The sequence below is a fragment of the Camelus bactrianus genome, chromosome 21 (genome assembly GCF_048773025.1).
Source record: "Camelus bactrianus isolate YW-2024 breed Bactrian camel chromosome 21, ASM4877302v1, whole genome shotgun sequence".
Taxonomy (NCBI): Eukaryota; Metazoa; Chordata; class Mammalia; order Artiodactyla; family Camelidae; genus Camelus; species Camelus bactrianus.
In genome coordinates this window covers 17397044-17419958 of record NC_133559.1, presented here as the reverse complement: position 1 = coordinate 17419958, position 22915 = coordinate 17397044, and the positions used below count along the sequence as shown (strand labels likewise).

The 22915-nt window shown below is 43.9% G+C and overlaps 1 protein-coding gene and 1 non-coding gene across 2 annotated transcripts in view; one reads left to right on the top strand and one right to left on the bottom strand.

Annotated features, from left to right (window-relative positions):
• Positions 1-22486, top strand: part of DPT (dermatopontin) — a 33488-nt gene extending 11002 nt beyond the window's left edge. The window contains exons 2-4 of the mRNA XM_010953828.3: positions 5876-6001; positions 17650-17757; positions 21336-22486. Coding sequence (XP_010952130.2) covers positions 5876-6001; positions 17650-17757; positions 21336-21402 — 301 coding nt within the window. The 3' untranslated portion in view covers positions 21403-22486. The remainder of the gene's footprint in view (positions 1-5875; positions 6002-17649; positions 17758-21335) is intronic.
• On the bottom strand, positions 20706-20778 carry TRNAA-AGC (transfer RNA alanine (anticodon AGC)). Its single transcript has one exon. It is a non-coding gene; the product is annotated as a tRNA-Ala (tRNA).
• Positions 22487-22915: the final 429 nt, after the last annotated feature.

The window sequence follows — 22915 nt, the reverse complement described above, 5'->3', positions numbered from 1 at the left end:
TGTTCTGTGTCTTTCTATCCAGAGAAGCTGTACAGCAGGTCATTTCTGCTTCACCATCTTGAAGCCTGGTAGACCCTCGCAAACTTACAACTTGACATGGAGAAGATAGCAGAACTCTTATCTAGATGAGGGCAGGAAGAGAGCAGACTGGATGCGACTCAGCAGTATTTAAAAAGATCATTCATATCCCCACCACTGTTGCCTGGGGACCGGTGGCCAGTGGTTCAGAACCCCCGCACCAGCACACCATAGGATGGTTCAGAGATAGCCCGTGTTAGAGGAACTATGTGATGGCGACATCAACATGTCATGAGGAAGAAAAGTCAGTATAAATTGGAATTGTCAAGAAAGGAAGACCTCTTGGAGCAAGTGAGGCTTGAAAGTACGTTTTATTCTCTCTCTCTTTTTTTTTTTTTTCCTGAGGATCATCTCACTGCCCCACTGGAAGAGTTCGACAGTGACAGTTCCTAATTTAGGTCCCAACAGAAGGTGGTTTGTAGAGACTAGAATGTAGCTTCTCTTTCTAGTTAATTGCGAATTTCAATGATAATAGTAATAATAACAGCTACACCTTTCCTGCCTTTCAGTAACACACCTTGTGTCAGGCTCTGGGGTGGATCCTTGACATATAGCATCTCTTTAATTTTCATTGAATTCTGTCAGGCTAGAAATTGTCGTTCCCATTTTGCAAACGCAGGCATTAGTATCAGCAGAACAGAAAAGATGGGGCATTGAGTCATTCTGCAGAACTGAAGAGAGAAATCTAGAACTTATAAAGATCCTCTGTCCAGGTAAACTTGTCCCCAAGCTGATTTGTCTCTGCCCCACCATCCCCACCCAGTCTCTTGTTTCTCTTCTCTGTCTTTAGTACGAATCTGCTTCTTCTCTCCAACTATCTGCATTGTTGTGATGCCTCTTCCCAGAATTCTGGAAAGAATTCTGGACCAAGTACAGTACCGGACATAGAGCAGGTTCTGTGAATATTTGTTGAAAAGCTTAACTAACATTCTGAAATTCTGTGGACTACATTATAAATGCCTGGTAGCAACTCAAAGGATTATTCTGGGGAAAATAGAGTTAACAGGAGTCAAAGCTTTACTCTAGAGGAATGAATCTTTCTTGGTGGAATTTAAACCCTCATCAGGCTGGGTTGGGAGAGAAGTGGTGAGTGAGAGCCTGTGCCACGTGGTCTCCCAGGCGCAGGGAGTTCGCCACTGGCCTGGAGGACAGGCAAAGCTGCTCTTATTCCGTCTTTGCCGTGGAGTTGGAGACTGGCTGGCAGCCCTGGAAACACGTCTGTATGTTTGTGGAGCTGAAAGAGACGAGACCAGCACAACCAGTCCATCCGTTTGCCGGGACTGTGAAAGCTCTTAACCAAGGCAGTGCTGCTTTCCTTTACCCTGTTCTCCACGCAACCCAGTGCCTCCTCCAACTTGCTAGGAGTTTGGACTTTCTGTAAGTTTGGGCTGAGACTAGCAGAGACCAGGAGGGGAGATGAAAGCTTCACAGAGGAGTTCACCAGCAAAACCAGACATGTGCACACTTTCCAGTCCTGGTCTCCATGATTCAACCCAACTGACAGCCCTGGATCCAATGAAGAACACAGAGAACAGGGAGAAAGCCTGGCTGGAGAAGGGATCCGAAACAGAAGGACAATCCTGGAGCAACTTTTTGTGCTCCGTGACAGTTCATGAACGGGAGCTTTGGCCTCAGAAAAATCTGAGTTCAGATCCTGGCTCTTCCGGTTTCTGTCTTGGCCAAGATTTTTGCAGGCGCTACTTCATTTCATCCTCACAGAGACCTAAGTGAGGCTCTGCACAGCATGTGAAGGCCAGGGCTAGGACCAGAGCTCATCCCTCTGCTCATCCCTCAACAAGGGCTCTGTCCCCTGCATCCTGTCTCTTCCATGTTTTACTATCGTGGATACAGGAGAAGGTTTTCTGTCTTTGTTTTCAGAGTCATGGCCCTGAGAGAAACCACTTGCATGCAGAAAGGCCACTTAATCCGAAAAGGTCCAGGAGCGTTGTTGTCAGAAGAGGAGTAACTAACTGCCTGGCGATTTTGCTTCTAGAAAGTTCTAATGTCAGGTGGAGCAGGGCTCACAGTGCTCCAGTCTGTGAAACTGAGCCTTCAGCCTTCAAAGGAATAGTGAGGAAGAAAATATGTCTCTTTAGGTGGAGAGGAGAGAGCCTTGAAACAGAGCCTCCCCCATGCCCTCAGCCTCTGAGAGAGTGTTCCCACGACTGTGTTGAGGTCTTGGCCCAGGTCCCACCTCCATTCACCAGGAAAGCTGCAGTCTTGTGCCAGTAACTCTTTCTACGGACCGCCTTCAGGGGCAACATCCAGGTGGTGGGAAGTGAAGCGGAACCTCAGGGATGTAATTTTTTTTAAATTGGACTTGAATCACTTTAGTAAGGCAAGCCCTCTCCAGTGCCCCCAGTCCCCTCCCCCTGCCTCACGGCCCTTCTCACCTGCCTGGGACCTGTGTTTGCAATCCCGCAGCTTGTGGCCAAATGTTTAGATGAGTTTTATTAATAAGTTGCTTTTAGAAAAAGGTGATTGACAGGGAAAGGAGTGAAGGAGAGAAATGCCCAAAGCTATATACCTTTTGCACCCTCGTCCTAGAGGAGGCTTTTTCCTGAAGGAGAAGGTGGAAGTGGGAAGATGGGTCTCTCACCTTAGTTCCCACTTGGGAAATACTTGGAGAGAGTTTCCAAGCCCTTCCTGGATTTGACTGATGGGCTCTTAAAAGTCAGTTCTGCCTCTGATGATGGAAAATGCTGTGATCATTCATTCATTTATTCATTCTTCCATTAAACATTTGCTGGACCCCAGTAACAGGCATTGTGGATAATTTAAATTCAAGATATAGTGATCTTTTCCCTCAAGGACTTTGCCATCTATTGGGGGCAGTAAGTCATACTCAGGTATCTATGCTGCAAAGTGGGTGCATCAGCAAGTAAGACAGCCAACCTCCATGAGCTTTGTTTTAGGAAACCAACCCCTCAAGGAATGCATATGAGTCCACCAGCTTTCCGCTGATGGAGACTAGGAAGCCAAGGGCAGAGTATACTCACAAGCACCATGTGGACTAAATGAAAGTATGATGACAAGAATAAGTAATTTATTAAGCATTAAAAGACACTATTCCCAGAGTTGTATGTACATTGCCGTATTCGATCTTCACAATAACTTAAATAAGTTCATACTGTTGTTATGCCCATTTTACAGATGAGGAAACAGACCATTTGAGGGTGTGAAGCTTGTCAAAGGTGACTCAGTCAGGAGTGGTTGGAGCACCAATCCAGCAGCATAGCCTATGCTCTTAGCCACCCTGCTATACTGCACCCATGTGAGTGTGAAAACATGCCTTTAAAAAAATCCAGTTCTAAAAGGAATAATCTCATTGTGTTAGCCACATACACTACCAAACTCCAGTGCATGCTCATTCTACCAAAATGTGAAGGCAATGGGACAGAAAGCTCAGGGAAGTGAGTTCTGCATGGTTATCTAATTTTCATCATATGTTTTCAGGCCCTGGACCTGCAGTGTCCAAATAATCTTCACCGGGCAATGTTATCTGAGGTGGTGTGTGAGAGAGTGACACACACACTTCCCATACAAGACTGTGGGGCCAGCTGCCTGGCTGATAGCCGGCAGAGAATTCATGGAACTTGGATGGCCTTCAGAACCGGTACCCCATGAAACAGGTCGCCTTATCTTGCTGCATTTATTTTTGCTTATGGGAACTTACCACCACGGGAATGCTGCCCCTGTTCTAAGTGCACAGGATAAACCAAAACAATGGAACAACAGCTCCAGGGAAACCACAGGCTGGCTCAGTTCTGAAAGGGCTGTTTTGGAGGAAGGCAGAATGTTAGTGATGATAAGGAGGAAGATGACAAAGAGCACCATCTGCTGCACCATCTCTCTTTGCACACATGTGAGCTTCGTTTACAACACTTAGAGCTTTCTGTTGAAGCTGGCTCTCACTAACATTGCCAGAATCAGGACAGGATAAACCACGCTGGAAGATCAGCCCCCGGTGTTACCCTTCCGACCCTAGTCATCCATTCCAACCAGGTGGCTTCCTGAAATGCACCAGGTGTTTTCCAAAGTGGTAAAACTCCTGATGAGATGGAGAATGGTAGAGCAAAGGCTAGGTCATCAAAGCGTCTGGATCTCAATTTACATCTTAATTTGCATTATCAGTCTCCTATAGCTGAGCTCTCTAAGGTCTGTCAGAGCTTCCTACAGGTCCCGGGAGCAGGGAATTCAGGCTAATTTGCATGATGACCAGGTACCAAGCCCATCTCTGAATTCTTTCTCAACACAGAAGCACGGTGATTGATACAGAATGGTAGTGGAGTACAATGCCGAGTGGATGAATGAATAAATAAACACATATTTGAATATATATATATATTTGCAGGAATGAATAAGTGAATAATAAATGAATGAAAAGTACAAACATGAAATATATTTAGTATCTAGTTTTGGCAGATCCAGAAGATCATTTCCAGTAATTAAAAAGAATAAAATGAAATCCAGTCACTGATAGTTTTATAGTTGTGTGTCTGCAAGGTCTCTCTCACCTACATCAGCCCAGCATACTTATTCTAATTTTGTCTGTTATATTTTGTGGCAACTTATCTTTACGTGGAAAGCAGGGCTGTATTCCAGCAGCTGTCAGGCCATGACACAGAGACAACTGTCTGCTCTGCTCGCTCATAAGAGTGAACATGATCAGTGGCCAGGTGGGTAAAAGACACCAAGAAATGGAGGTCGCAAAAGACCTATTTTGGAAGGGCTTGTGAAAGCTATCACTCCTCCACGTAAGGTGTGAGCCCACTGCTGCCAGGTGGAGAACAGCCTCCTCTTCATCACAGCACAAGGTAGTTAAGCCTTAAGGCACTGGTGGGATGTAGGGCAGCATTGGGAGACCATAGTACGGAGGGTGAAACAAAGGAGAAGATGAAAATACTGTTCTAAGGCAATACTGAGGGAGGTGCTTTGGAGCTGATTCCTAGACCAACAGCAGCCCAGACAGAATGAAAGAGTGAAAATTCATGCGACTGCAGGGAGGGTCTGTGGACTGGAAGAATTAGAACTGAGTAGCTAGGGCAGGAAAGGGGCCCTTAGTGGTGTTTAGGGAGTTCAGGGAGCGAGTCACCACTCTGCAAGGAGTGTCTTTATATGCCAGGAGCCGCAGTGGGCACTGGGGATAGAATTTTGACCAACACACTCCCTGACCCTGCGGAACTTACAGTCTGGTGGGCAGTAGAAAGATTGCTGGATCTGCGGTTGTGGTCCCAGCTACCCCTCTGGGTCACCCTGTGCAAACCACTGTGCCCAGCTGGGCTTTACATCCTTTTTAGGGGTAGGATGAATGAGCATCCTTGTGTTCAGTTGCCAGAGCTCTTCTTTTCAGCCGAAGAAATGTTTATTTGAAATTCACCCATCCATTGTGTTTGTCTTCTTTTTATTTTGAATTCAAGTAAAGTGAATTATATTATCTTTTATTTTAAACAGCATGAATAATACAGTCTTGGCATTTGTAAAATTCTCAGTGCCTCTATATCCATCCATTTATGCATTCTTCCGTCTAACAAGATATTCAAGAGCAGAGTTACCCACATTTCCTTCCCTTGAAAGATCCTGGATCATTTGAATTTTAATGGCGAGTGCATGCCATTTCTACAAATAAAACAAAGCCTTTATCATTTGCATAAAAATGGAATAAATTGTTAGGAATCTAGGTCAGTGAAAGAGGAACCTGACTCAGTAAACGTGAGAGCTGTGATCTTGGGAAGGGCGTCTGGGGTCCCAGTAAACACTGTCCCTAGTTTACTTGGCATTGCTCTCTTCTCTTCAGGTACCAGACGTGCTCCAACAACGGGCTGGTGGCAGGGTTCCAGAGCCGCTACTTCGAGTCAGTGCTGGATCGGGAGTGGCAATTTTACTGCTGTCGCTACAGCAAGAGATGCCCGTATTCCTGCTGGTGAGCTTGGCAGTCACACGCAACCCCTCAGAGCTCCTGGGGCTGGAGGAGAGCTTGGGGGGTGCTCTGGTGCATGTCTCTGGCTACAGATAAGTCTGGGCTGTCACAATTTTGAAATGCAGCAGCTAGCATATAAAAGGGAATGAATGAATGAAAGGCTAGAATAATAGTCACTCTGGGAGGAACCTTATAGATCATCAACCCAGTGCTCCTACACCCCTCTTTTGACAGAAGAGGAAACAAACAACAACAGAGCAAGGAAGTGGCTTGTCCAGAACCACCCAGCAGTTCATGGGGCTTCTCCTCTAAGCTGAGGTCTGCTGACTCCCGTTCCAGTGCTCTTTCCCATCTCTCACACTAACTTCTCGTTACATCCAAGGCTACTGGACCTATTTGGGAACCTATGTTTTCCTGCAGGCCTTCTTTGGCAGAAGCCAACTCTGTTCCAGGTCACAGTGGCAAACATAGCACATAGTTATAGACTGAAAGATATCTGTGTTTTCTAGATCACTTTGTAATTCCATGCTGTGGAATTTTGTTCCTTTCCTGCCCACTGGGCTGATGCCAGATATCCCCTGAACTGGCCTTTGAGTTGAATGGGAGAATGTATATATGGTTATTTACCCTGATAACTGACACTGGATGTTGGCAGTACAACTGGTCCCAAACTCTTCAGTCTGCACACAAGCCAAGCATTTCTACTTTGGACAAAGGGATCCGAAAGTGCCAACATTTGAAGGTTGGCTCACTCAAGTGACGTAGCTTATTCTCTGCAGTGTGACGCTTGGAAGGGCAACCTTGTGGGTTATACTTACTCTCTGCAACCAGACACCATTACTCCACAGATGCCCAAGGGAGGCACCGTGTCTCTTGGGGACTGGCGGCTTTGCTTCTGTTTGAAGCAGTGATAAATCGTAAAATCAGAGCTCAAAGTCAGTGGATATAAGTAGATGAGGCAGGGACCTCGTCCAGCTCTCCAAACAGCCTCCATAAGGCTGTTCCCACTCCACCATGGCAGGTGAACAGGCATGGCTGAGGTGTAGGATCCAACTCTGACAGGTCCTGAATCAAATACCTGAAGCTCTCACCTTCTGGGGTAGAGTGGAAGGAGCCCTGATGTGGGCAACAGAAACCTGAGTTCAGAGCTCTGTACTGACCCCTGCCCTCTCTCCCTCTCTCTTTCCCCTCTTCCTTCCTCTTCTTCCCACTGTAACTGTGCCATCTCTAGAAAGTCTCTTTATTTCTCTGTAGAGTCTCAAGTCCATCACTTACAATGAGGACCACCTTTTCTGGATCTGTGAGATGTTTAAAAACCTGATGAAAGCTAGAGGTCTCATATTCAAGAAAAAGAAAATGCATTTAAGCATACTTACACAGAAGTTTACAGAGAATTTCAGGAGCCCTCAAGCTCCCTGAAGGCCACTAGTGGACATCCTGGATCCTAAGCTGAAACCCACGGGACTGAAAAATCTTTGGGGTTATGTAGAGCCCTAAACACCTTTGACTCCAAAGGTGCTTTTGTAAAGGATGATCCAGATGCCCAGACTGTTTGCAAAGAGAGGAGGAAGTTTCTAAAGATGACTGAGCTGTGGCGGGAGTCGGGAGTCGGTAGGAGCCTGCCAGCTGTGACCTGAGAAACTGGGCCTTCCCCAGTCTTCCCTTCCCCAGTCTGCGAATGGCCCTCCCACAATGACACCAGCCTCCCTTTGTTGCTAGGCATTAAAAGCAAGTTAAAATACAAATCAATTATCTGAGGAAATAAACAACAAACTAGTCCTCGGTCAAGAAATCCATTACCATTTCAGCAAGACTTCCCCTTGGTCAGGCTCCAGAGGAATGTGTCAGGGATGAGGGACACCAGATGGCCCAGGGAGCAGGTGCAGGAGAAGGGGTAGAAGAGAAGTCAGCCCAGAGCAGGGCTGCAAGGGGGAGGATGGACAGCCCAGGGGCAGCAGGAGGGCTAGGAGCAGGGGCCCTGTTTTCCTGCCCTGCATGGATGCCTCTGTTACAGCGCTTAATACGCTGCATTTTAACTATGTATGTACAGTTCCCTCTCTCCACCTAGGCGGGGAGCAGCTGGAAGATGTAAGGAACAACTTGGTCCTTGTATCCCTGTAGGGCTTGTAGTGTCTGCTTAATAATTATTGCATAAACGTTCAAATAAATGATCCTGGAGGCCATGCAAATAAGGTGAGAAGGCCAGAAAGCAGAATTCACTTACTTACTCTAAAAGGACTTTTTTTTGTTTGTTTAATCTGTGTCCACTCTTGCACCTTCGCCCTAGAATGTAAGCTCTGCACAGACAGAAATCTTTGTGTTGGTACATCCCGAGCCCTGTAACAATGCCCGGCACATAGTAGGCACTCAGTAACGTCTGTTGAATGAATGAATGAATGAATGAATGAATGACTTCAGCCTACTTCCTAATTTGGTGAGGATTAGATGAGATGATATATGCCTGGTATTGCCACTGGCTATTCCCACACAGAGCCCCCTTCACCCCCTCAGCTGCAACAGAGACCCAGCCCCCTCGTCAACTAACAGACCTTTCAAAAGCAGACTCTGCCCGAGGTCATCGCGGTCAGGGGTCAGATCGCCACGCAGAAAGCAGAACCTGTGACAGGAGGTGGTTATGCGGAGGAACAAGGAACTGCCCACTTGGCCAGTCTGCTGGGGGTGTACTGACTCACTCCTCCCCAGGCAGATGAGGAGGGAGCTGGGGCAGCTGCACGTCTCATCACAGCGAGGCCCAAGGTCTCTGCCAAGATGAGTGAGACACCCCTGCCTCGCCTGGCGGTCACACAGTCACTCGCTGGCCAGTTGGCTTCTCACCATACAGAACAACAATACAGAGTGGACTCAGGGTGCAAGGCTTTCGGTGACAAGGCAGACAAGAAACTGAGGCTCACTTGGTTTTAAAAAAAGTTGTCAAAGAGCAGAGGTAGGAGGTGAACAGAGGTGAAGATGGAATGAAGGGGAGAGCTTCTAAGTCTTCCCAGAGTCCTGTGATTCTGTGGAGTTCAGTGATCTGTGTCACCACCCTAGTCGTTGCGGCTTAAAGCGTATCCTGTTTATTTGGATATTGAGACCTGAAAGCCCCCCAATCCCCACCCCAGGTCTTCTGTCTCAAAATTCCGCTAGTTTTCTGATGATGCCCCAGGCTTGCCGTGGTCACCTGAGGGCTGGTTCCAGGCTGCTCCTGCTCCTCACGAGTGTGAGATGTCCTTCCTCTCGTGCACTTTACAGCGGGCTTTTCAAGTTCCCTTAGATGCAGCCCACCCTGCTAAGATGCTACGACTTTAGTGAATATGTATGAGCTGTGTATGTAGAGCCAAAGTCTTCAAGTTAAATACTGACAAATAGAGATGAGCAATTTTTTCTGGCAGCAAAATTTAACCTTGGCCTTAGTCTACAATGGTCTGTCCACCTTCCCTCACCACCGCATCCTCGCCCTTCCCCACCCCCCCCACCCCACCCCACCCCCCACGTCACTGATGGCTGGTAGACCCAAAGGGGTAGGGGGAGAGAGGATAACAATTTGGAAAGACACAGCAAGTCAACTTGGAAGTGGTCCCTCTAAGGAAGTCTTCGCCTGGCTGCACCTCTTTCTGGTTGTGTAGTGTCACAGCTGAGAGCTACCGCAGTTGTCAAAGGAAACAGTACTTTTTCCAAGGGACACTTGGAGCCACAGCAGAGAGAGACTGCTATGCGCACCGTGGCATGCAGTGCATGACTCATTGTCCCACTGGTGTGTCTAGACGTTTTAGTGGCATCTTTAAATTTCCTGAGTCATGACGTTGTATGTTTTTCCAAACTGAATGAAGCCTCTAGGGCATGAATGAGTTCTTATTTCTTCAGCATCTCAGCATATTGCCTGGCACAAAGTAGGCCCTTAATAAATGTATCGAATGAATAATCGAAATTTGCAGGCTCCCTATGAACAGTTAAGAGTGGTGAAACTTGACTTTGATATACTGATGTTTTATAGTGGGACAAAAGCTTCGTTCACAGGCATTATTTAATTTGATTCTTTTAATAGCCCTTCAGAGTGGGAACTGTTTTCCCACGGAGAGAACTCCTGATAACCCTGTTATCTGAAACCTTCACTCACATCACTTTAATTCTCTTGAATCACCTCCCAGGGCACTGGACACGTGTGGGTGGGGGCATTTTTCTCTTCTCGCTCCAAAGGCCATTCTGCAGCACGGAGCCAACCCCGTTCTGAACAAGCGAAGTGAGCAGCTGTCCTCTGGGCTTGCAGGCGTTCAGGGATTCAGGACTAGCACCACTCTGTGCAGGAAAAAAAAAAAAAAAAGTCATCCAACTGGCTCCCACATGAGTGCAGGATTTATTTGTTTGGTGGGAACCAAGGTGCTGCTCCCATTTCAGTCTCTGTATTTTCTCGTGAGATATTACAGCATCACTGAACTCTGGCAAGAAAACGAATTCCTGATAGATGCAGACATGCCGTCACTAACCAGTCCCCCCTGGGATTGGATACATATGTAAATTTTACACATATTTATTTATATATGAAAGCTTGAATTCTTAGTCCATCCATCTGCAAACCACAAGCACATGTCACTGAGGAAGCCACAACCTTTCAGATACTGTTTGAAATAACTCCCTTCTCTCCAGTGGCTGCACGGCCGTGCACCAGTCTGTCCCCCATCAGTGTGCTGAGGCTGTCTGGGCATAGACCGTGTCCCAGCCACTCATGGGTTTGAACTGAGTATGAATTTCCTTTCCTAAGTGGTTCTTCTCCAGATTCATGGCCTTTCATCAGGCTCATTGAATAATGTGTTTTGACCGAAAAAAATCAACATAGATGACCTTTTAGCTTTCCTCCAGCCTTGAGACACTATGAGTCTCAGATGTTGCATTCTCCACTGCCTGCCCCCCCCCCTCCGATGCTCAGGTTATATGCCAGAGAAGGGTTTTGTTTTGTTTTGTTTTGTTTTAAAGAGATTTGGAATTAAGGTGCTTTTTATTTTTTAGTTTTTCTTTTCTGTGTAAATGACATTTTCTTTTTTTTTTTTAATTGAATCATAGCCAGTTACAGTGTGTCCATTTCTGGTGCACAGCACAGTGTCCCTGTCCTGCATATATATATATTCATTTTCATATTCTTTTTCATGAAAAGTTATTTCAAGATGTAGAATATAGTTCCCTGTGCTACACAAAAGAAATTTGTTTTTTTAATCTATTTTTATATATAGTGGTTAATTTTTGCAAATCTCAAACTCTCACATTTATCCCTTCCCACCCCCTTTCCCCCAGTAACCATAAGATTATTTACTATGTCTGTGAGTCTGTTTCTGTTTTGTAGATGAGTTCATTAGTGTCCTCTTTCTTTCTTTCCTTCTTTCTTTTTCTTTCTTTCTCTTTCTTTCTTTCTTTCTTTCTTTCTTTCTTTCTTTCTTTCTTTCTTTCTTTCTTTCTTTTCTTTCTTTCTTTCTTTCAGATTCCATATATGAGTGCTATCATATAGTATTTTCTTTCTCTTTCTGTCTTACTTCACTTAGAATAACAATCTCCATGTCCATCCATGTTGCTGCAAAATGGCATTATTTTATTCTTTTTTATCCCTGAGTAGTATTCCACTGTATAAATATACCACAACTTCTTTATCCAGTCATCTGTCGATGGACATTTAGGCTGTTTCCATATCTTGGCTATTGTAAATAGTGCTGTTGTGAACATTGGGGGGCATGTATCTTTTCGAATTAGAGTTCCCTCCAGGTACATGCCCAGGAGTGGGATTGCTGGATCATTTGGTAAGTCTTTATGTAGTTTTTGGAGGAATCTTCATACTATTTTCCATAATGGCTGCACCAGACTACATTCCCACCAGCAGTGTAGCAAGGTTCCCTTTAGAGAAGGTTTTTTTCTTAATTCCTAGATAGCTCTAGCTAACAACAGAACCCACAAAATCAGTTAATCCCGAAAATTCTTCTCTCTTCACCCCCAAAGCACTCCAGCAAAGCTGATCTTTAACTCCCACTCTCACTCTCACTCTTCAGATTTTAATACAAGACGGATAGTGTTTGCACAGCCGATCCCCATGAAATCGTGGTAGAACAAAAATGACCTCATAAGGCCCTCAACTGTGGCATCTGTCACCCCCATCCCTGCCCAGACACCTGCTGCATCACTGGTCTGAGAGGCCTGGTGGGAAGGGCAGCTTCTACACTGGTTCCTCTGAGTGGGTTGGAAGCTTTGTTACAGAGGTGGAGACATCCGTACTTTGAGAAAATGGGACTGGATGTTACATTTTAAAGCCGCTTGCATTGAGTTGAGGTGCCCTGGAACAACCATTGCCTGGCACTGCATGATGCACAAAGCACTCATTTTGTGGGACAAGAGCCCCTCTGAGCTTGAGTGAAATGAATCATGCCTTTCATCAGTGAGGTGGCTTTTGCAATTACTGTGCCATAATTATAATTTAGAAATGTATTTGGTGCCTGCATATCAGCGATGCCTCCCTCCCTGTGCTCAAACTTCAAGAGCAGAAATTTTAGAGCTGTGTCTGGTTGTCTAGTAAGTATTGGCTAACCCAGGGCCAGGACCTACTTGCTACTTAGAACAAAGTAAACCTCGCAATTCAAGACCAAGTTTGTTGCTTCGTTCTCTCTAGTCTGCTCCCCTTTGCTGTATTCTTGCAATAATCATTCATTCCTCCATTCATTAATTCATTTAATTGGACTGAATATAAATGGACGTAAAATAAGTGCAATTCAAAGACTTTGATTCAGTTCCTGATGATGATGATGATGATAACTTTTATTTATTGAGCACCTATCACGTTAGCTCACTTACTTCTTATGCACAGAAATTGTGATACGTACATGAGGGAATTGAGGTGTAAAGTTGTGACTTGTTCAACGTTCCAAACTCAATCCCAGCAGATCTGTGTGCCTCCACATCCCATGCTGTTCGCTCATTTCTGAGCTCTCCCCGTCTCAATGAGGAAATAAAACCTGGACAGGTGAAGCATTAGGAACAATACAGTAGGCATCCAGTACTGAAAACAGAAGCAAGTGGTTATTTTAGCTGGAGGGGAGACGTTGCCGGTGGAGCTGTCCCCGTCAATTACAGGACTAGGGCAACCCTGATGTAACGTGGCCAGTGAAAGCCAACATGAGTCAGAACAAATGTGCTTGCTGACCAGCTCTGGGCTTGGACAGGGAGCTGGAAACTCATTTCCAAGAGAGCAATTTGGAAAATACTTAGGGACTTTCCTCTTCTAATTTAAGCCGCAGATGTTGCTGGAGCTGTTTCTCATGTTGTGACACGTATTTGAACCATTTGAAATATAAATCTTCAAAATGCCCCAAGAGGATAGACATGAACATACTACATCCTTTTTCATACCCCCAGGGTTCAGGGTCTCTCTGCAGAGAAGGGCACTCTGATGACTACAGAGCCATTTAGTCCCACTTGATCAATTTCCCCAGCTTTTTGCAAGAGAAGCTCTTTGTGGGCAGCTGTTCCTTCAAGGTTGCTTTCCTTTATGTATAACTGTGTTTTCTTTTTCTCATCCTTGCAAAGATAATTCAGACAGGTTCTGATGCAGAACCTAGGGGGGTTGCCAGCCTATTGGCAAATTAGTCTAACCTAAAATATTCTCATTCTTTGTATCTTACCTGGAAAAGTATTTATTCTGCAAGAGGATTGATCATGAACAGATTCTGTTTATTAAGACACTTCTCAATGATTTGCCTGTCAGAAAGGGGAATCCTCTTTTTAGCTGGATGTACAACGTAGGCCAACCTTAACACATCAAGGCTACCAATGTTGAATTTCTCCTCCATGCCCACTGCTGAACTAGGTCATAAAGGTGTATACACCTGCCACGTACCAGTGACCCCTTAAGGAGTCACTGTATTGGTCATTATCATGAAGCAAGATGCTAGACAGTATCCTGTTTTTTAATTAATTGCTAAATATGTGGTGCTGACAAATAATAGGACATTAGAATAGGATATTTAAAATAAGGTGCTAATTGGGAAGTGTAGGAAATAGGAGCAAAACAGAATCAGGGATTGGATTAACCAGAAGTTTCTCTAAAATGTTGAGCATGAGCTGAGCTCTAAAAGAATGGGTTGGAAAACATTGGTTATTCTTGTTTTGAAGAAATCTGAAGTATGGCTTCCTCAGTTATGCCTTCTGGTAACTTGTCAATGCTGAGTTTTTCTTCCAGTTTTTATGGTAGGAAGTCTGTGGTGTGCGCTTCGCTGGTATCACGCAGAGTGGAATAAGGTCAAGGATGCGACACTAGCTGACACGGCCCCGTTAGTTCATGTGCACAGCAGTGGGGCACACAGCCTGCAAGTGGAGCCTCTAGGATGACCCCAGGTAATCCAGTTGTCCCACGTGCTGGCAGGTCAGACACACAAAAAATAAATGTTAGACCTATGAAGTCTGACTTTGTATTCAAGTCTCAGTAATCAGTAATAAAGGTGGGGTTTGATAAAATCTTATACTGAGTCACTTTCTGTTGAGGAAGAGATTCAAAGGCCTTTCCTTTAACTATTAAAAATTGATAAAGTTCTTAAGCAACCCCCTGACGATGAGTAAAATTGGCCTCTTTAACTAAATTCAATCTGAACCCCCTTTTCTTTTTATTATTATTATTTTTAATGGAAGTACAATTGATTAACAATGTTGTGTTAGTTTCTGGTGTACAGCATAGTGATTCAGTTACACACATATATATATTCTTTTTATTTATTTATTATTTGTTAATTTTTTTATCTACTCCCTTTTTTAGAATTTTATTTTTTGTTGAAGTATAGTTGATTTGCAATGTTAGTTTCAGGTGTACAGCAAAGCATTTCAATTATATATATATATGGTTTTTTTAGATTCTTTTCTCTTGTAGCTTATTACAAGAAATTGAATACAGTTCCCTGTGCTATAGAATAGGTCCTTTGTTATTTATCTGTTTTATATATAGTAATGTGTGTCTGTTAACCCCAAACTCCTAATTTATCCCTCCTCCCCTCTTTCCCCTTTTGTAACCATGGTTTGTTTTCTATGTCTGTGAGTCTATTTCTCCTTCGTAAATAAAATTTTTATCTTTTTTCAGATTCCACATGTAAGTGATACCATATGATATTTGTCTTTCTCTGTATGAGTTACTTCATTTAATATGATAATCTCTAGGTCCATCCATGTTGCTGCAAATAGCATTATTTCATTCTTTTTTATGGCTGAGTAATTTTCTATAGAGTGTGTGTGTGTGTGTGTGTACGTACGTGTGTACCACATCTTCATTATCCATTATCTACTCCCTTTTTTAAAATGAGTGTGATAATATATATCTATTACTAACTACTACCCCAGGGCATTCCAGAAATTGATTGAACAGCAGTCTTCTCAAAAGAGATGCTTTGCAGACAAGCTGTTCACTTGAACAGGAGGCCTTTGGTCTGGTTACGACCAAAAATGAAGCAGTAGAGAATGCTAATTAAAGAAAGTGTTGGTTGACTTTTGTCCCCCTTTGAAACTTAAAACTTTATGATTTAAAAAAAAATGCAAGCCTCTCTTTCTCACCTTATTCCCAATGTATTTAACTATCCAAATAATCTGGAGGTAGATCAGCAAAAACTTAAAAACTAATAATCTAGTCTAATAATTTCCAAGTAGTTTTCGCAATTGGATTTAGCCTAATGTAGTATTGCCTTATGTGGATTCTGCCTCAGCACATATTAAAATGTTTCACAGTTAAACTTTTTTCAAAAATTTATTTTTTTTGGTGGGGGAAGGAGGTAGTTATGTTTATTTGTTCATTTATTTATTTTAGAGAAGGTACTGGGGATTGAACCAGGGACCTCATGCATGGTAATCATGTACTCTACCACTTGAGCTGTACCCTTTCCCCCAGCAGTGAAGCTTTATACATTGTATCTGGAGAGTGTCTTTAAAGTTCTGGATTTTGTGTTCTCTGATATAAGAAAAACACATCCTACTTCATCTCTTTTAACCCTAATTTTCATTATCCACATTCTCTACAAACTCCACTTTCTTTGAGTAAACTTGAATCTAGCCCTTGCTAGACTCCTCAGGGATCACTAACCAGTGGATTACAAGTGAGGCCCTATAAGGTTCATTTATGAGTCATTTAACATTTTCACTAAGATGAGGAAGTCTTTGTTCTAGGTCTCTTTAGAAGCACAAAAGAGACTTCTACATTAGCAGAGCTTCATTTCCTGTCATAAACGTTAAGCAGAAATACACGTAACCCACTCCAGGTTGGGCTTGGCATCCTGATAGAGCATAATTATGTCTTGAGAAGAGAAAAATCAGCAAACAAGGACAACCGCATAATGTGGGGAGAGGAATGGTTATGAACAAGGGAGTGTTGTCTTAGTGGAGTCTGGCTAACCCGGGTTGTCTTGAGCTAACCCGGGTTGTCTTGAGCTAACCTTTGATCTTGTTGCACCTAAGCACTGAGATCCTCCTAGGAGACCTTCCATCTGATAAATCAGTCTTTCCAAGGTTTCATGACAATCCTTGCAATAGTAAATCTACGTAGGGGAAGATCATTCTATCATCATCATAAAATGACCTGGTGACCCCAGATCGTATTAAATTACTGACACTCAGTTTGTTTGCCAGGCAGCCTTGGGGGTGCAGATAAAGGCTTTGGGGAACTCACATCATACTGAAAGGACTGTTTTGGTTCTGAAGATCCCCAATGGTGAAGACTTATGAGAAACAGGAAATTCTAGATTTATTCCAGGGTAGACCACAGCGAACCTACTCAGAAAGGACCAGGATTGACTTAATCTTGGAGGAGAAAGAAGGAAAGGAGAAAGAGGAGAAACAGAATTTCTCCTGATTCAACTCCTATCTTGTACTAGTATGTCACACATGGGTGTATTCGTCCCAATGATAAACCCATACAGTAACTCATTCTTCTATAGACCAGGGAACTGAGATTACGTGACTCTCCCAAGGCCATTTATTTATTCAGCGAATACTTACTATGTACCAGGAGTTGTTTTAAGTGCCAGAGAAACAGTGGCAGGCAAGGTAAACACTATCCTTGTATAGCTTACATTTTACTTTAATATTTTTCAAATACTTTTTTGATCATGACTCACAGTAAAAAAAAAATACGTATCAAGCTATCACACAATACAAACATCATATAAATACATACATACATATGTATTTGAAGCAAAGTTTTTACACACATACACAAGAATTTATCATTAATATGTACAATGAAGTCTCTGAGGTTTTCTATTCTATTTCATTTTCTTTTTTAAAGCTTATTTGGTAATAACCAATTAAATTGATTTCGTGATCTACTAAAGAGTCACAACCCATAGTTTGAAAACATGGTTCTGGTTGACTTGAATGGAATGGGCTAATATTGATACTAATATTTCCTCAAGGCCTGAGGAGTTTTCTGCACCTTTTTTAGTGTGTAGTTCAATGGCAAGAAGGAAGATCAGAAGTGGGAGGAAGCTGTCCATCTTTCTGCAGCCTGGAATGGTTTGATGGAGGCCATCCAACTCTGGTTTGGGTCTCCCACGATGTTCAAACTCCGTCTCTCCTTGTAGCATGTCTCCTGTCTTCTCCCCAACAGTAATAGTTTTATCCCTGTCTTCGAACCTTTTGTTCTTCCCACAAAGGCTGACAACAGAATATCCAGGCCACTATGGTGAGGAAATGGACATGATCTCCTACAACTATGATCACTATATGCGAGGAGCAACAACTACTTTCTCTGCAGTGGAAAGGTGAGTCTTCCCCCTGGGCTCGGGTCAGAGAGGTCAGGGACTCTCTCCATGCCAGGATCATGTCTGCAGGAATTTTGATCTGGGGTTTTCCCTATTTTAGTTTCCTACTTGGTCTAGGACTAACTGAGAGATTGGCGGGACAGTGGAATGCAGTGGGACCTGGACCAGCCCATGGAACAGCCCACCCTCGGAGAGGTGGATGGGTTCCCGCCTGCTCAGAGCAGGAAATCCTCAACTTGGTGTTCCATGATGTTCTAAGCTCTTCTCTCTACTCAATTTCAAAGAGCGTGTTTTCTTACCAAACCTTAGGAAGAGAGAACAAACATGAGTACCCACTCTCAAAGAAGCCCCTATCCAAAGCCGTTTCTCCACGGTGGCCCCCACTTTGGGCTGTGGGGAGGAAGAGAGAAGACAAGGAGAGGGGGCTGGAGAGGAGAAACATGCCAAACCTATCAACCATTTTTAGACATTAAAAAAGGAGAATTTAAAAAACATAAAATAAAAAAGGCACTAATTTTTTATCCTCTTTCCCTCACAGTCACAATCTTATCACAAATACATCAAAATAAAACAATAAGAAAGAAACAAAAATTCTCCCTGCTAATACAGAGATTTGAATAAATTCAGGTATTAAGAGGTTGATTTGACCTGTTTAATCAGGTGATCATCACACCACACGGCAAATGAACTCCTGAAAAGTTACTGATAAACGTTCTGCAAACAGAACAAAACTTAACTCGTAAAATTAACTCATTAAAGAATGGACTGACCAATTTGAGCATGACTTATCTTTTGTGTATATTTATGCTTTTAAGGGAAATGACCTCTCACCTAACTAAAGTTAACTTATTTAATAAGACCCATAATTTAAAAAACAAAACAAAAAAACAAACATGAAGTAGCTCTGAGAAGGCACAGTATATGGGACAGGCTCCATGAATGAAAACCCTTATGTTTACACAAAGAAGGACCCCTCAGTTCTCACACATTCATTCCTTGTATTTTAGATACGTTTTTAACTAGCTTACTTACCATTTTCTAGAGGTGGCAAATTTTAAAATGAACGGGAGCGATACTGCTTAACATGAGCCTCGCTTCAGCAGTGAGAAGAAATAGCTGAATGACGTGACACACACAATAACGTATTTAAGAAAAAGAAAGAAAGGAAAGGAAAGACTTAAGAACTCAAAGGCTATGGAAGCCCGGTGACATCTCGCAGGGGTGTGTAGCCCTAAAGGGCATCACAGGATTACAGTACAGCAGGGTGCTCAGTATTCCTAATGATGTCTCTAAGTCAACAGGAAAATTAGTGCTGCCTTTTCTGCTTAAGGAGACAGGAAGGAGTACAGTAAAGAAAGAATGTCACCCACAGTTATTACAAAATATATATTGGCAGTTAAAATGTCCAGTAGCTATCGACTTGGAAATTTTCAGTTATGTGGCTTAATCCAGAATCTTGGAAAACTGAAATATTATGTCATGCATTTGCTTAGAATGAATATACCCGTGCAGTTTTGCAGCTGTCACTAGCAATCAGTGGCTTAAAGATCCACAACTTGGATTCCCTTCACTCTACTGAAAGACGCGGAGGCCGTTGCCTTGGAGAAATATTGTTAGTGCAGGACACACCAGGCAGGAGCTTTTCCTCCATATGCAAATCATAGTGGCTTCCTCCTGCAATGGAGTTGCTCAGCTTGGGCACTGTTGACATCTGGGGCCAGATAATTCTAGATGTTAGCAGCATCCTGGCCCCCACACATGAGATGGCAGTAGCAACTCCCCTCTTCCACAGTTGTGAGAACTGAAAAACTCTAGAGAGCAAAATTGCCTCTGCTTGAGAACCACTGTCCAGGAGGGAGATCAGAAACTGAGCCTGACTGAGTCCCTTGGTCCTTGTAGGGTCAAGTCTAAATTTTTCTTAGCATCAACTGACAGCCTTTTGAAGGAATAGTGTGAATGCCTGGCTTAAGCTCTTATTTACCTGTGTCTGTTGGCACACAGATAAGTAAGACTTGTCTACAATAATGAAATGTGTTTGATAAACACGCATGCCACCAATTTTCTTACCTCCATCTAAAACAAGCCATGCCCTCTATTGACAATTGCAGGAATAAATACTAATAAATAGTAGGTTATCTAGACTCTTGGAGATTTGTACTGGGGACCCTGTGCCCACTTCTTCTAAGTAAACAACCTGGAGCAACAGACTCAAATTCTAAAACCTGCCTTAGGCTGTCTGAGCAGCATGTACGAGGCTGCTGGCAAGAGTTATCTCCCAGAACTGAGAGTAGTCAGTCCCACCTTCCAGATTCAGGGCTGAATGGAGGTCTTATCAGTGTTGGTGTTTAAGAGAAACTGATCTGGGAAGAGCCCCTACAGATTGAAAAGGAAGGATTCTCGAAGGTTAAATGACCCCACTCGGTTTGGGAAGGATTTGCATCATCATATACGGAATGGCTCTTTCTTTTTTGCCCTCTGTCAAGACTTTGCAAAGGATGTGACAGCCATGTCCTCGATGGGGTTATGGCACCTAGTTACGGAGGCACTGTGGGACAAGGGAAAGTGCATGATATGAGTTCAACAAACTTGGAACCTGAAGTTGTCACCTAATTATCTCAATGAAAGACACATTTCTCTGAGTCTGTTTCTTCACCTAAACAGTGACTTCTCATGAAGATTAAATGAGAAAATATATAAAGCATCTAGTGCGATGCTGGATATACTGGAGGACTCAGCAAATAGCAGTTACAGTGGTCATTACCATCGCCATTATCATTGTTAAACGATGTTAGACCAGAAGAGTGCCCTGCAGAGTAGGCTCTCAATAAATTTTTGTTAAATGGGTGAACAAACAACTTAGGCTAGCCCTTAGCAAAGAACAATCCTTGAAATATATCCACAGCATGTTTTTCAAAGTTGAGCAATTCTTAAAAAAAAAAAAAAAAAAATGGAGGTACTGGGAATTGAACCCAGGACCTCATGCATGCTAAGCATGTGCTCTACCACTGAGCTATACCCTCCCCCATCTAAAATAGAGCAATTCTATGTCCTTTCATACCCATGCCAGGCCATTTAAACAAATACACAATTCAATTTCTGTTATGCAAGAATGACAGGTGTTTTAGAGTTGTCTCCCCCCTCTTCATTTCCCTGTAATAGTGTTTTCTGACGGGAAATACATAGGCTATAGCATGAAGCCTACCACATGGGAAGTGTTCAGGAAAAGAAAGAATAGATGAGCAGATGGTTAACCTGTACGTCCAAGAGGTACCTTCGGGCCAGAGCAGTGGGGAGCTGAGCACCAGTGATGAACAGGGCCTCCACACGCCAGTAACTTAGCTAGTCCCCTCCTACGTGCAACCGGAACTGTGTGAGGAGGTGTCCAGGACGCCTGACCTCCCAGACGATTACCTGGAGGTTCTCTAGAGACTTCACAGAGATGTCTTCCGGGAGGAAAGTGAGGTTAGGGTGGGTGTCCCTAAATTCTCCAAAGATCGCTCATTTTTTTTCCCTCAGTGGTGAGTCTTCCTAAGGTGTCTTTTCTCACAGACATTAGCTTTCTAACTCTCTCCCCACAGGGATCGCCAGTGGAAGTTCATAATGTGCCGGATGACGGACTACGACTGTGAATTTGCCAGTGTTTAGATCGGCCACCTACCAGTCTGGGTGAGGGGAAGGAGGGCCGGGAGACCGGAGGATGTCCACCTATGCTCACATCAGCTGGGACTCCTAAGCGGTTTCTGCTGCTCTCTCTTCTTCTCTTCAAGCTGGTTGTTGGCTGCAATGCCAGCTCTCTGGGCCTTTCTGACTAGTATCACACTTCTAATGAAATCCACAATTTCTCATTTGCAACGTGTTCCGTAGCAGCCACTCTATGTAAGTGACAATGGCTCTCTTGCACACATGCATACAGTGTGCATGCTCACAGCCTGAAAAAAAAAAAAAAAAAGCCTTATTCCTGGAGCACCTGTCACAGCCTTGATGCTTCTTTTACTACCAAATGAGCTGCCTGGTGCTGAGCAGTATCCGAGAAGAGGTCCAGTGGAGTGGAGTGAAGGGGTGAAAATTAGGAAGCTGGCAATGAAGGTTCTCTGCAGTTATGTCTGGTTGAACAGAACCCAGGGTCCTCACCGCAGGCAGACCTTCTGCCTTAAGGGCACATGTTTCCACTCCCCTCCTCCACATAAGCATGCTTGCCTGGAAGGTCAAGTGCAGGAGGAAAGAGACTCAGAGGCAAAATGTGGCTATAGAAAGGTTGGGGGTGCTGAAAGGCTGAGGATGGGAAGAGTTTCCTAAATGAGAAGAAGACTGTTAGCATACCCAGTGATGAAGGTGAGCACAGGAACCAGAGGAACCTGTGAAAGCTGGTCTCAAATAAGACAAAAACAAGGAGGGAGAGAGAGAGTCAGAGAATGGGACTCAAATTAGGAACTTGGTGGGGGAAGGAGAGTGGCCAGGTTGCTTCGGGAAATCGGACAAGGGGTCTGACTCCCTGGTACCTGGGAAGGCTGGCTTATGCCCTGTAGCCAGTAGAGCTGCTGGCCAACTCACTCGGATTAGTCTCAGTTTCCTGGATGGAAAGGCTGCCCTGGGGGTCTGCTTCTCTTCTCTGTGTAGTTTAGGGGGGTCTTTTGCACAGACAGCGCTATCTTTCATCCTCCTGTAATGACTCTGTCCCCAGCCCTCTGTACTCTCTTCATCATAAAAGGAATAAAGATATGAACACTTATTATGCTGCAAATGTTAAGGGTCAGTTTTTGCTCTCCCTCTCACCCCCTTCCAATTATTCATCCATCCATTCAGAAAATATAGCTTAGCGTTGTGATTTGGGCCAAGCACCATTCATGGCACCAGGGTACAATAGTGACAAAGACAGTACAGTTGAGGGCTCCAATAAATAAAACGAAGTGCTAAGTGCATTCATTAAGAGTTGGACAAAGGGTGCAACCACATTTCTTTGCCTTTGCATCTAGCCTGATTCGTCCTGAGCATCCTACAGACTTCCTCCCACCAATACGTCCCATGGTTTTTAACCACAGGAAGCCCTTCTTTCCTTTATCCACACAGTTTACCTTTTCTTTTCAGATCTATGCTGTCCTTCTCTTCTCTTCCCTCCCAGGGGACCCAGGAGACCAGGCAGCCAGGCAAAACCACAGGG